Raw genomic sequence first — 13,883 nt, 5'->3', positions numbered from 1 at the left:
CAGCCCCACCTTCGCCCTCGGGGCCGCCCCTGCTGGCACTGGGGCCTGCCTCTGGCTCCTTGCTACTTTGGGCAGTCTCCTGGCCTGCTGAACGGGTTCGCCTATTAGCCAGAGCAGCTTTCTGGGCCCCAGCCAATATTTGTGTCCCTAGGTGTTTAGCCGCCCTTCTTTCCCGCCGGGATTTCTGGGGCCTCCCAGGGGGTGCAAATACTTCGGGAGCAAATTCGGCAAACGCGGGGGCAGGGCTGGCTGCCTGCGCCTCGGTCTCCGGCAGGGGCCTGCCCTCCACTCCGGGCTCTACTGGGGGAAGTAGGTCCTCGAACCCAGGGAAATCTCTCCCAATCAAGACCGGGTAGGGGAGTTTAGGGACCACCCTTGCTTTCACCCGGGTAACATTCCCCTGGATCTCAATCTTCACGGGGATCGAAGGGTAGAAATTTACAGTCCCGTGTACACAGGTTATCCCCGTGTGCTTGGCCCGAGTCATCTGGTCTCGTGCCACCAACTTCCCGGAGACCAGGGTGACCGCACTCCCCGAATCTACCAGGGCAATGGTTTTGATGCCATTCATTTTGACTGGCCTGGTGTACCCATGGGGGGCCTCTACCACCCCTACCAGGCCAATGAGACCGCAGCACCCTTCATGGCCTCCCAGATTGCATTGCATGGGTTCGTCCCCATTGGGGCACTGGGCTGCTATGTGGCCCAGTTCCCCGCATCCATAGCACCGGTTAGTGGCCCCCCTCTGTCCTGGGCTATTTGGCTGGCCACCCCCGTCCTCGCCCCCTGAGTTCCCCAGTCCCCTTCGATCCTTGGGCCGGTCCTCAATGACTCGGCGTTTGGGTCCCATCCTCTTGGATCTCCCAATCGTCCCAGAACTGGGGTTGGTGCCCGGCCTCTGGGTCCGCCAGGTCTTCTCCCAGGGCGTCAGGGACAGTTCACGGGCTGCCAACTGTCTCTCCACGAGGGCGACCAGTTCGTCGTATGTAGAGGGATCATTCTGACCCACCCAGGCTCGGAGGCCTGATGGCAACCCCCGCATGTACCGGTCTACCACTAGAAGTTCCACCATCTTCTCAGTGCTGAGGGCCTCAGGGCGTAGCCACTTCCGAGTTAGGTGGATTAAATCGAACAGCTGGGACCGGGGTGCTTTGTCCTCCTGGTACCGCCATTCATGGAACCTCTTGGCTCGCATCGCCACCGTCACCACAGATCGGGCCAGGATCTCAGCCTTTAGCTGGGAGTAGTCTACAGCAGCATCTACTGCCATGTCATAGTAGGCCTTCTGGGCCTCTCCCCCTAGGAAAGGGGCGAGGAGGCTGGCCCACTGGTCTTAGGGCCAGGCCTCCCGCAGGGCTGTCCTCTCAAAGGCCAGAAGATATGCCTCCACATCATCCTCCCGCGTCATTTTCTGGAGGTAGTTGCTGGCCCGTATGGCCCGCACCCCATCTGGGCTGCCCCCTCGCTCCACCGGGACTTTCAACTGGCCTACCACCTCGGAGTAGGGCCTGGTCCTGGGCAGCCTGGCTCATCAGAAGGCGGTTGGTCTCCTGCTGTAGTTGTACAGCCTCCCGCTGGGCCACTGCCTGGACCCGGGTAGCTTCCTGCTGGGCGGCTGTGGCTTGCACCAGGGCTTTCACCACATCCTCCATCTTAGTAGCAGGGTGGGTTGGGGTGTCTCTGGTTCAAACCCACTGTGCAAAGATCCCACTCCTGACACCACGTGTGGCTGATGGCCGGCTTCCCTCAGTGGGTCTCGCACCTTCCTGCTTGTAGTGGGCCAGGAAGTTGCCCGTCACCCCGTCTTCCCTGGGGGAAAGGGGTAGGGACCCGGGCCCACCCGCTCCTCCGGGTCCCAGCCCAGGGGCCCTATGAACCACAGCGGTATACTGCTGGCTCTGTATTGTTTGAGCTGCAGCCTCTTCTCCTGGGCTACTTTTCCCCCCTCAGTCTTTCTGGCCTCTCCGGCCCTATGTCCTTGCGCCTCTTCCTGGGCTCAGTACCTCCTTTGGGGTTCTTTTGCTCTCCCCCACTTCGCTTCTCCGCTCCGCTCCGCTCCACCCAGCACAACACCTCTGCTTCCTCCAACTTGTGCCCTGTGTGTTTGGGGCGGAGCCCTTTTATGGAGCACCTGGCTGATCCTTAATCAGCCTCAGCTGCTCCTAATTGCCCCCAGGGCTCTGAGTGAGTCAGCAGGGAACAAAGCCCGGAGCATTCTGGGGCTCACATATCTCCCATCCAGCACTCTTCTATTGCCTTCTGCCTTCACCATATCACATGACTTAGATACCTCTTGACCATTTAAACAAAAAAGATCAAATAGACGCTAAGAATATTTTGGGATTATTTCAAAAAAGTTTAAATTAAGTGACCAATATGTATACTGGGTCAAACAGGAAGATGTTTGTCCAAATTAGAGAGAATGGATGAACAGTTTAACAAAGTCTACAAAGTCTGGGTCCTCTTGGGTTTAAACTTTAACTCTAGACCTCAAATGAACCTTTGGATTTCAGTCCATATGATCCCAGTGTCTCAACTCAGTAAAAATAAATAAATAAATAAAATAATGACATCAGAACCAATTTCACCCATGCTAACTATCAAAAACAGTTCCAACTAACAGTCAAATGTCACTCCAAATCAATCTCTGGGCATTTTGACAATTCTACCAAGCCCTACCAAAGTTTATGTTTAAGCAGAATGTTAGTAAAACCTGAAATACTGAAGGATACTATTGCATTTTTCATCTTGATGAAAAATTAAAGTGCAAAAGGGATTTAAACTTTATATTGGGTAAAAGGCATATTTCTTGTTTTATACAATGTAGTTATAGCTGTGTCAATCTCAGGATATTAGAGAGAAAAGAAGTTGGTCCAAGAAAAGATACTACCCCACCAACCTTGTGTCTCTATTTCTTGTTTGTAAGAAATCAGATCTCCCTTTACAGGCAAACTGATATAATTGTTAATTAGAACCTCCCAGAGGGTGACACAGAGTAGAAGCAAACTAGTGCTTTTCTGCCGTCCTTTTGTCCCACATCTTCTTACATACAGGGGAAAGAACCACTTTACTAGAAGTGTATTATAATTTTGTTTTGCTTTTAAAACAAACAAGCTGTGTCTGCTTGATCCACTCTCACTACAGATTTAAGTTTTCTTTTGTCAAACATTTCTTTTACAAAATCCTAATTATACAGGTTCCTTAAAATTCTTTATAAAAAGAAGCTTCGTGCTGTACTCTGGGCAGAGCACAGGCTTATACAGCTACATACTTTCTTTTTGCAGTACAGTATTGGGCTCAAATAAATGAGAAGAACTAAAGAAGAAACTCAGCAGATTAGACAGGCAAAATCCTCTTTTTCTGCTGCCATTCAATGGAATTTACAAGAAATGTGAAGCAGAAGTCAGTTTTAGTTGTCAATCTTTGTTGTATCATGCTGTTTAGTCAATGCATCTAGGATTTTGAAGAGAAGATCAGAAAACTATCTGGGAGACTATGAGCAAAGGAACGGCTACTGTCTTAATGAATTATGTAACTTTATTTATTGTGCTTTTAAATTTACATCAAGGGTGCACAGAATTCTGAATGGGTATTCTTTAGTATGGAGTTTTAAATCTAAATAAATAACTAAATTTAAATTGCACAAATTCTATTTTTGGTTATCTTAGGCTGCAGGTCAATAGGTTTTTTTCCTAGCCTAAACTTGATGTCAAGCAAGAGAGGCAAAGTTAGTGTATAAAGTCAAAACTAAGAAATGGATAAATGGTTAGGCTGAAAAGTTGTGAATTTATTTTTGCAATAACAAATGAATTGAAATAAATAATGACTAGAAAGGCAGATTCAAGCCCCTCTATAGTCAGTGTCATTATTTATTATGAGTATATTTTTTATATTTGAGGAATATCATTCCTCATCTGGTAAATACAATATAAGACTTGCACCAGGGTAATAGTATTTTCCACATGTGAAGTCATCCTCTCTTGGGATCGTTGTTATACAGATTTGTATCAGTGGATCCTCAAAAACCCTGAGTCTAACCAGTGATACTCAGACTGACGCTCACAAGCCACAAGTAGCTCTTTAATGTGGCTCCTGTGGCTCTTTGCAGCACGACATTAAAACACTGTGCAACTTAATTATTAACCAATCTAAGTTATTAACCAATCAGGATGCTTTTACTATGTTATTAGCCAACTGTAATTGATAAAATAACAACACTTGGTCAGTCATTTTGCTGTGAGAATGCTTCTCATCACACTGTTTAAATGAACCACTGAGGTCTGCGCATCACTCATCTAACTTATATTTACAGTAGAGGATGAAGCTAAGCACTAGGTCTGTTGACAAAAGCAATCCCTAGATAAAAAACTCATGTGTGGTCAGTCCAGCAATTAGTGAGACAGCAGCCATCTTGTGCCAGTATCTCTTGGTTTGTTTTCTGGCATTTGAGATGACTCATATCAGACTTTTATCTTCACTATTTAAATATTACAGTATTTGCATAATGTTCTAATTCTGAGTCTTACCATGCCTGATGCATTCATGTGCTGTATCAGCTTTGAATCTGGCACGATAACTTGCTGCTGAGGTGCTACAAACAAAATAAACAAAACATCAATTCTATATGACCTGGACAAAATAAATTACCATTTATCTTATAGGAAAAAGGTAAAGGAGTACAATTCAAAGCATGTGTTTGTACCAGCTGTTCTCTGCAATCCACAGATATGCATGTTTCTACTGTAGTGATGACCTACATTAGAATCCCTGGAAGATGATTTGGTAATCCTAACTGGATCCATAGCGATTTGATCTCAGCAGCTTCCCATCAACTCATGTAGGCATAATATTAGGTTGGGTTTTTGTTTATACAACAGGGGCTCAGTAAAATCAGTCTACAATGTGACAATTTTATTTGAAAAAGATTAATTTTATGGGTAAGTTTGACAGCGCCTCTTGAACACACACTTCATAGTGTGAGCAGCTGGGACCACAGGCTAGTCACCACATTTTTTTTGGCATAGAACTCGTTCCAATATGAAAACCACGTCTAAAAGATTACGTGTAGTACAATACCATCTACATCCTCATCCCAGTCATGTTTAAAAGAGACAAAGCTTTTCATGATTATTAAAATCCTGTTTCACTATACTTAATGAAACGATCTCCTTACTAAACTTTCTCTGAATTGCATACATATACCGATTTGTTATTGTAGGGATGCTAATGACTAGGGGACTGACATTTTTATTATGGAGAAAAAACATTTGTTTTGGAAAAATGAATTATGTGGAACTGGAAAAATAATATATAAAAGGGAAAGGGGTAGACCCAAAGTTTGATCTACCACCCGGGACACCTTAAGTTTGAAAGACTCCATCTTCTTCTGAATTTTTTTTCATGGAAAATGCTGTAACCATAGAGAGCCTCATGTAGGCACGTTAGAGAATCAGTCTGACCTTGCTGGGATGCAGGAATAAGAACTTGTTGTGTCTGGGATTGCTGCTGCACTGTCTGCTGTGGTTGTGGATGATGATGGTGGTGGTGGTGGTGGTGATGCTGCTGTTGCTGCTGCTGTTGCTGCTGCTGAACCTGCAACAAAAGTTGCTGTTCTTCTGAATGAAACCCATCTACAGCCTTGGACTGCATCAGCTTGTTCTCCCAGAGCTGTGTTTGAGACAAAGAAAGTGTGATATCTCTAGGTGTAATTTTAATGTTGTTGGACTGGAATTATTACAAATAATGCAATTCAATTTGGTCCTTACTTATCCCATACGTTCTACTTTGTCACAAAATCTTTGGGCATACGTTGACTAGGTATACGCCCCCCCTCCTGAGGCAACAACACAGCAACAGAAGAAAAAAGCTAGTACTAAGGAATTATTCTAAATTTAACTTCCATGGACATTCCTTTCTTCTTCCAGAGGTGAAAGTTCATCCCTAACACTCCACACATTGGAAGCAGGAAAGCAGAGATAAGGTGGTAACTCCGATTCTTTAGTTTCCACCCTTCCACCCCCATTCTTTTTTGCCTCCTCTCATCAGAAGCATGTAGTCTTCACCACAGCTCTCGCCTAACAAATTTCTTTCTCGGATTTCTAAAGATACAGAGTGTCTCAAGGAAGATCTCTTATCTTCACCAGAAGCTGCAATTAGTACAGGGGAGCTTTTATATAGCTTTTTAATCGTTTCTATCACTATAGTATTTAAGTTCTATATCTCAGGCCTCTTGTTGTACCATCCCCTGCTTTTCATAGTTTTTTCTTTTTTTTGCTGTCCTTTTCTCTTTTTTGATGGCTCAAGGCTTGTCTCGTTCAGGAAAGTACTTGAGAAGGAATCAAGAAAAGCATCAGAGACAAAATAGCCTTCATTCTGGTAGCAACCCCATGCCTTCATTTTGGGTCACAGGACTCAGTTTGCATTCTGGTGAAGGTCTCTTAGTCTCTCCTCTTTAGATGTGTACAGGGCTATTTATCACATACCATGTCACAAAATGGGATATTTTTGTAAAGCAAAAGTAATTAGATTTGGAAGAGAAAAACATTTTACAATGAAACTTTTCAGCTTACAAGAGGAGAGAGAAAAGAAAAACATTTCCTATCCCGGATAAATAAAAGATGCTAAAAAATATTTGGATTTTTTATTTAAATTAAATAGAAGTTTATTTTAAATAAACCTATTTAATATTAAATTTGAATTTATAACAACTTATTAGGCCTAAACTTACTATAATTTATTAAAATAATTTAAATTAATTTTAAAATTCAACATTACATGTTTGCTGCCAAGCGTTTTAAAAAGATCAAACCCCTGAACTTGTGAAAGTTACTGGCTAGGCAGGTGGAACCAGAGTATGTTAAGTGCTAAACCAGCTTTTCACAATGATAGCCTCTTCTGCATATACAAAAAGAATATTTTCTTCATTTCAGTTTATTCAACTAGTTCAGTTCAGTGGCTAGTTCAAAGTTAAAAAACCAAATGGGAACTGAAAAAGCAGGAAAGCTTGTGTTTGTTCCTCTACCAATCTATGAATAAAAGTTCAACATGAGTGGATGATTTTTACTAGCTCTAAACTCTTCAAAGACATGGTAACCAGAAGCAATTAATGAAATTCACTAACTACAGATAATATTTCCTTTGTTTAATAAATCAGTTATTTTTAAATGCAAAATGTTTTAATAAACTTTTTTCTTATATATTCAATACATTTAAGGTAGTTTTATTTAACCAACAAACATGTTAAAATGTTAGGTTTATGTATTTTTAAGTTAATTTGAATTTCCATCCAAATACAGCTTGACATAAAACACAAGTAAAAAATTATTCATCTAGTATTTTACAAATGCATCATTCATATTTTCTAACATAATAAAATATGTAAAAAATTAAGACTCTGAAGAAATATAAGATGAGCTATATAACTGCTTAAATAACTGTGCATAAATACAGTGTATTCTCCTGGTTATGAAAAAGCTGAACCAAATTTATCATAAATACTATATTTAGTTGCAAATCAACATATTTTAATGCTTACCAACCATTAAGAATCTTTTTTTTTTTTTTTTTTTTTAAAGAAAATAACTAAAAAGATTAAATGCAAAGCAAGATTAAAAGTATTTAACTCATTCCCGCTTGCTGATTTAAATCATTAATAAAATCAGTAATTTCAATCATTCAGATTTAAATCAATCCACCTGACCCCTAACTGAACCATGATGGAAAACTTTACCTCTTGGCTAGAGGATATTTAATAAACGCACAACCTTATCTTTGTAAAGAACATCTGATAGATACTTAAAATCCCCACAAAGCCAATAACGAAACATGATCCTTGTTGTAAACTTGATATAAATTGATGTGCAACAAATACAGCAATGTGCATAATGTGGGAAGGTGAAGAAAAGAGCAAATTCATTGTACACGTAAGATGTATTTGGGAAGATTATACCACATAGAGCTACATCTCAACTCATATCAAGGAGACGAGTACACTACTTAGACAATGAAAATTTGTTATTTTTACTGCATGGAGCAAGTAAGCACTATGTCATACGCTGGTTAACATGTTCTGGGGCTGTAAATACTCTGAATCAAACCACAACTTACTGTTTTGAGTTCCAGAAGGACTTGTTCATCTACTCCTTCATCCAGAAAAACTTCTCGGACATCATTGATGACATCTTCAATTACTGACCTGTATAGTTTAGGCTTTAAAAAGTTATTAGTAAGGGTTGCTTGTTTTGTAAGAGACTTAACATTCTAGTATTAAAGCAACTAAACAGATTTTAAAAAACTCCACTAAAGGAATGCTTTCAAAACGCAAGATATGCTACTGAGTAGCAAGGATACACCACCAGAAACAGAAAAATACAATCCTATGTTGGTGTGTAAAAGTATCAATGTAAAAGCAGTGATTTCAGATTTTAAAAATAATGGGCTTCAAGGTTGTTTTTTTTTTTTTTTTTTTGGTAATTATGTTGCCCCTCAGGGAATTCAATAAAAAAAATTTTAAAAGTCCATGTATTATTTTTCATTTGACATTTGCCACTTTGTCATTCCATATCCAAATGGAGTCAGACAGACATGAATGAGACTTTTATAAGTACAGCTGTATCACTTTTAAAGATCACAATCACAAATATTTAATCCTCTGACACTGACAGTTAACTTTACTTTACAATATATGGCCCAGACATTTAATCAAGATCTACTAGCATGGACCCTTTTGACTTCAATGGGATTTCACATGGGCCCAGGTATCTGTGCCAGCCAATCCTGATGGGGCTTTCAGTGTAACAAATCTTAATGAAATTCATTGACATTATGAATGCAGAGGAGAGAAAGGGATACACATTATATCAGTAGGTGTCCAGTTCAAAGTCGTTTAGTGATTGCCTGTGTTAAATGAGAAGTTGATCTCAACATATTTTCTAGTGAATGTTGAAAAAATCTTAACAACCCTTGCAGCCTCCTGTCCTCACAGGTGTTACCACCAACCAACTCAAGGCTGAGGCACACTGGCAATTCAATGTGAGGAAATTCACACTACCACTGACTGCACTGGTCTCTTTTCATCCACAGAATGAGTACGTCAGGCTCCAGCGCTTCCACAGTGATATTTTTATGAGCACTAACTTCTACCAATTTTTTAAAGATATATTCAGGTTTAGACACTTTTGTTTATTTGCAACATCTGCTCAGCACAGTACTGCAAATGAGTTATATTAGCTACTAGAGAGGATCCCCATCAACATATCCAACACCGAACAATAGCTTGATACTGGTTAGCTAGGATTTCTTTTAAGTGATCAAGGTTCAAACAGCATGAGAAAAAAGCTCCCTGTGCAAGCTGAAGGCTAGCAGACGATACAGTATGTATACAAGAACGTCTACAGCATTTATTGTTCTATAAAGACAAGGGGGCAAAGTGTTTAGAAAAACAGACTTCATTCAGTACTTTTAGTTCATAACAGAGATCAAATACAAAGAAAAATTTAAAAATATATACTATGTTTTGGTTTGGTCACTTAAGATATGCAGGGGAAAAACTAGCGACAGCCGTACTGAAGTTTTACAGCATCTCTACAACAAATTTATAATTCACCTATGGAGATCTAGGTTCAGATTATGTTCAGTCTCAAATGACATGAGTGATCAGTAAGTCCCTATTTATCCATATCACAAAACTTCCACCTTGACAATTTTTGCTTTGAGACTGTCTAGTAATGGAGATAGGAATGATGCAGGTCAGAATCAAGTGGAAATGAGAGAAGTTGCAGGGGAAGCATCCTAATTTTTTAAAATACTGCACCAGTGGCATTCTATCAACATCTAATTCTATCTTAAATTAGACAGACATTTTTGCCATCAATATATCACTCGTCAATATTAAAATATATTGCTATAAACCAAGTAGCTGAAAAATGACAATTCACTAGTTTGTTACAAATGAGTTTAAAACTCAGTATTCCATCTTCGATACAGGCAATATGTACCAGAGTACCTTCTGAAGTCAGCTTCTCTACCTTTCTTTTATTTTTAAAGTTAAAGAGCCTCACATGCTTATATATGTTCCCATTCAGCAAAGTAATAGTTAAATGTATATATGCACATGAATGTTTGAAACAGGCCTTGAAAACTGTAGATAACTGTATAGCATTAGTACCTTAGTTCTGAGCAGTGTGCAATTTAATATAAGTAAAAATGTCAAGCAGCGTTAATGGGATCATGTGTTTACTTTGAGAGTCAGTTCATAATAGACAGAAAACAATGCATCCCATTTAATAATAATAAAAAATTAGAGATACATTTTCTGCAATAAACTAACTAGACACACCTTAGGACAATCGGATGTGCAGACGTGCTACTTCATCTATTCCACACATCATTACTCAGTGTATTAGAGGCATCATTTTTTGGAAGATGACATCAGCACACTCCTGCAAACAGTTATGTACATGTATAACTTTAAGCACTGAAGTCAATGGGACTATTGACACACTTTGGGTTAAAACATGTACATAATTAGTTGCAGGACTGGGGCCTAAATAAAGATATTTATTCAAAGTGAACAAAATGGACAGCTGTCCTATCAACAGAGTACTTTAAATGAGCTCTGGGGGTGACCACCTCAGGAAAGCCCTGATATTTTAATCTGAATTTTCTCCTTCTCCCTGAGCTTTGTCCCCTAACAAGTTTGAAGAAGTTTTATAAATACGTAACATTACAAAGGTTATATGCTAAAACTTCAATGCTCAGATATAGCCAGCAACTGCACAGCCCAATTGCTACTTCAGAATGTTTTAATATATATTTTCTTCCTTTACCATAAAGAACAGCTTTGAAGAGTTATCTATTATGTTTTCCGCTGAATATTTTGTCACAACTTGCTCTTGATACATGAATTTTTCAACACTGCATGCCCTAATGATTCAGAAAAATGTTCTGGACTGATCAGAGACATCCCCCACTATATCTACCCAGTTAACCATTCGGCTCAGAAAGATGCATTCCCTCTGCAGCATCAGTGACTGGTTTGAGAGCTGTCCATATTGGGATGTTCAGGAACACCACAAAGTGTTCCCTTCAATACTTTAAATCCTGCAGCCTCAGTTTCTGACCTGTACAGTGAAGCATGGAATATGAACTTAATTTAAAATCAGCATTCTGTATAAAAATTAACAAGTTACTTTTAGCAATTTTATTGTCTACAGAGTTTTGATTTGTACACATGATTTAAATTCCCAGATTTTAATTACATCTAAAAGTTCCTTCCAAATACTGCTTGCTCATTTAGAAGCCAATCATGGATATATTATTCCTGAATAGACCTGGACAAAATTTTACTCATCTGAAACCCTTTCTAATACATTTTCATGCTCAGACAAAAAGATAATGGAAACATAACATTTGAATAGAAATCTGTTTCCTTTCAGTTACTCTTTCCAGTTCAGGTCCCAAATGTGATAGCAGTTTGTAAAGAATTTCTCTCATGCACATCCTTTTCTTTGACAATACATGTTAGGCATAATACCGACTATAAAGATGCATGGATTCTCAAGAGAGGACCTAAGTTACACAAATTGACTAGTGCGTATAAAAAGGAAGAGATGGATTATCAAGCCAAATGCCACAAAAATGTATCTTTATCTCCAAATCAACAAGCTGACTATTTTAGCATAGTAATATACCAGAACAGCCAGCTGCCATGGCATTATACATTATTTTACAGGGGTAACTAATGATTTAGACATAAATATGTGAATTCCACGACTTGACAAATTTTAAGAGAAATCCAGACAATAAAGGAACATGGCTTGCAACAGAAACAAGTTTGCAATTAAAATAAGCATGCTTAATGAATCTCAGCCATTTATAGTGAAAGCAGATCCAAAACACAAGAATGATAAACAAGTGTTTAACAAGCCCTGTCTGAATCACTATATATAAATTAAGACAAATTAACACCATTCAGATTTTCTCCTTTCCTTGTTTGGGTATGAGAACTCATAATACAACCACAACTTTATATCAAGGTTTAACAACTAGTGCTCCCTCTGCTGGGAATGGAACAAACTGACTGAAAGAAAAATTGTATTTCCCCCTCCCACTGCACTCTGTGATAGAGACTGATTTGAAAAGGGAGATATAGATGCACACGCTACATTTTAGAATCCAAAGAACAATCGACAAATTGTTTTAAATACTATAAGCCATTTTGAACTTAAATTTCTAAAATTACTTTTTCATTTTTAAAGGGATCCTCTTTATTACATCTAAAATTTCTTTAACACTTATTGTTGCAAGCAACAATTAAGATTCCTAACTAGAAGATCAGAAGTCTTTGTATACTTTATGCATTTGACTATATGTTGTGTATAACTGCTTTCACAATTTCCCCTATACGAAAGGAAGTTGGTGAATTTATATCCCCTATTTCTGTGGATCTTTTACATAAAAACAGGAGAGAGAAATAATATGTTAAAATAAATATTAAAATGTAATTGTAAAACCACAGGAACTGGCAGGTGGTGCGTGGAGAGAAGCAGTACTTGTAACTACATTTGTTTTTTGGGGGTAAATGACCAGGTTTCAAGTTGTCAGAGTCCTATTACAAATTAGCTATTAACAATCCATTATAGAATCCTTGTTTGTTTATGTAAGCCAAAATGATGTACTTTCTCTTTATCAGAAAGAAAACTGTTACTGATGATTTAATTACGGTGAAACATTAAAGAAATATTGTACAGTAATAGTTTAGGCCCCAAAATTGACATATTAAAGTTATAAATTGGCCATGTTCTTTTGAGAATATTTCTGTTCACATTAGTATGCTAGCTAAGGTTAAAAAGTCTGGCTCTATTACCTCAGATCTGAATTCCAAAGTTAACTGCCTAACTTGTTAAGTGTCTAAACAACCTTTAGTGTTGGTCAAGTTTAAATGAAAAATTAAATCCTACAGAGAACTTGCCCTTTATCCCTTTCTGATCTGCACCTCAATCTGAAACATTTTAAGGTTTTATTTTGACTGGGTTTTTTTTTGCTACAAATTGAATCTTCCAGACATGATTGTTTTCTAACAACTTTCAAAAGCTGTATTGTGCTCTTGGACAGGTGCAGATAGCAATCTTGTACAGCAGAGAAATCAAGTTTCAGCGAAACTTTGAAACACCAATATTTGCAAGCAGTTTAGAGATGCTGCAGAATAAATACCTTTTTTTTTTCTATACTAGTTCCAGATTACTTTACAGAGATGAAAACCTAGACATATTATAAACTGAAGTAGGTCTTTAGTAACAAAATTTAAAAACCCTGAAACTATCAGTGTGAGTACAGCCTGTGCTCTGTGAAGGGTCTGCTGACATTTATATTCATACTCTCATATGCAGACACTGTATGCAGGTTACTGAACATATAATAAACTGCCATGTACAGAATTATAACTTTAATTGATTGAAACCATTAGGACAGTGATAAAAAGAAAATAAAAAGGCAAAAGAAATCACTTTACAGTTATATAAGTCTATGCCATAACAGAACCAAATGGTTACATGGCACTTAAAATTTGAAGCAATCAAGTATTTTTTAAATTTACCTGTAAAACTGAAAAACTTAAAATATTCTAGCCCTTCCTAGATCATAATAACGTGGCTGACCATCAGCTTTATCACCAAGAACTGATATTTTAGTACAACAGAAGTCCAGCCTAAAACCTATTGCCAAAATGTAAACATTTTAAACATATATAGCTTCACAGCTGTAGTCTGTCCACACTTAAACTTTCACTAAATATCACAAAATTGGTATCCCACCTCCTCTCTATAATATACTGGATAAGAACCATTTTAGTTCAACTACCACTTTATCCCCAGCAGAAAAGGCAC

The 13,883-nt window shown here is 38.6% G+C and overlaps 1 protein-coding gene across 2 annotated transcripts in view; it reads right to left on the bottom strand.

Moving 5' to 3' along the window:
- Positions 1-13,883, bottom strand: part of GTF2A1 (general transcription factor IIA subunit 1) — a 53,041-nt gene that overhangs the window by 37,353 nt on the left and 1,805 nt on the right. For both annotated transcript variants that reach the window (XM_067532314.1, XM_067532321.1), the window contains exons 2-4: positions 8,107-8,208; positions 5,460-5,667; positions 4,527-4,591 (exon numbers count right to left, since the gene is read on the bottom strand). In XM_067532314.1, coding sequence (XP_067388415.1) covers positions 4,527-4,591; positions 5,460-5,667; positions 8,107-8,208 — 375 coding nt within the window. The remainder of the gene's footprint in view (positions 1-4,526; positions 4,592-5,459; positions 5,668-8,106; positions 8,209-13,883) is intronic.

Source organism: Emydura macquarii, unplaced genomic scaffold (genome assembly GCF_026122565.2).
Source record: "Emydura macquarii macquarii isolate MOO-44397 ecotype Brisbane River unplaced genomic scaffold, CSIRO-AGI_Emac_v2 contig_374, whole genome shotgun sequence".
NCBI lineage: Eukaryota > Metazoa > Chordata > Testudines > Chelidae > Emydura > Emydura macquarii.
The sequence above is the reverse complement of the archived record's forward strand: the minus strand, read 5'-3'. Positions and strand labels throughout refer to the sequence as shown.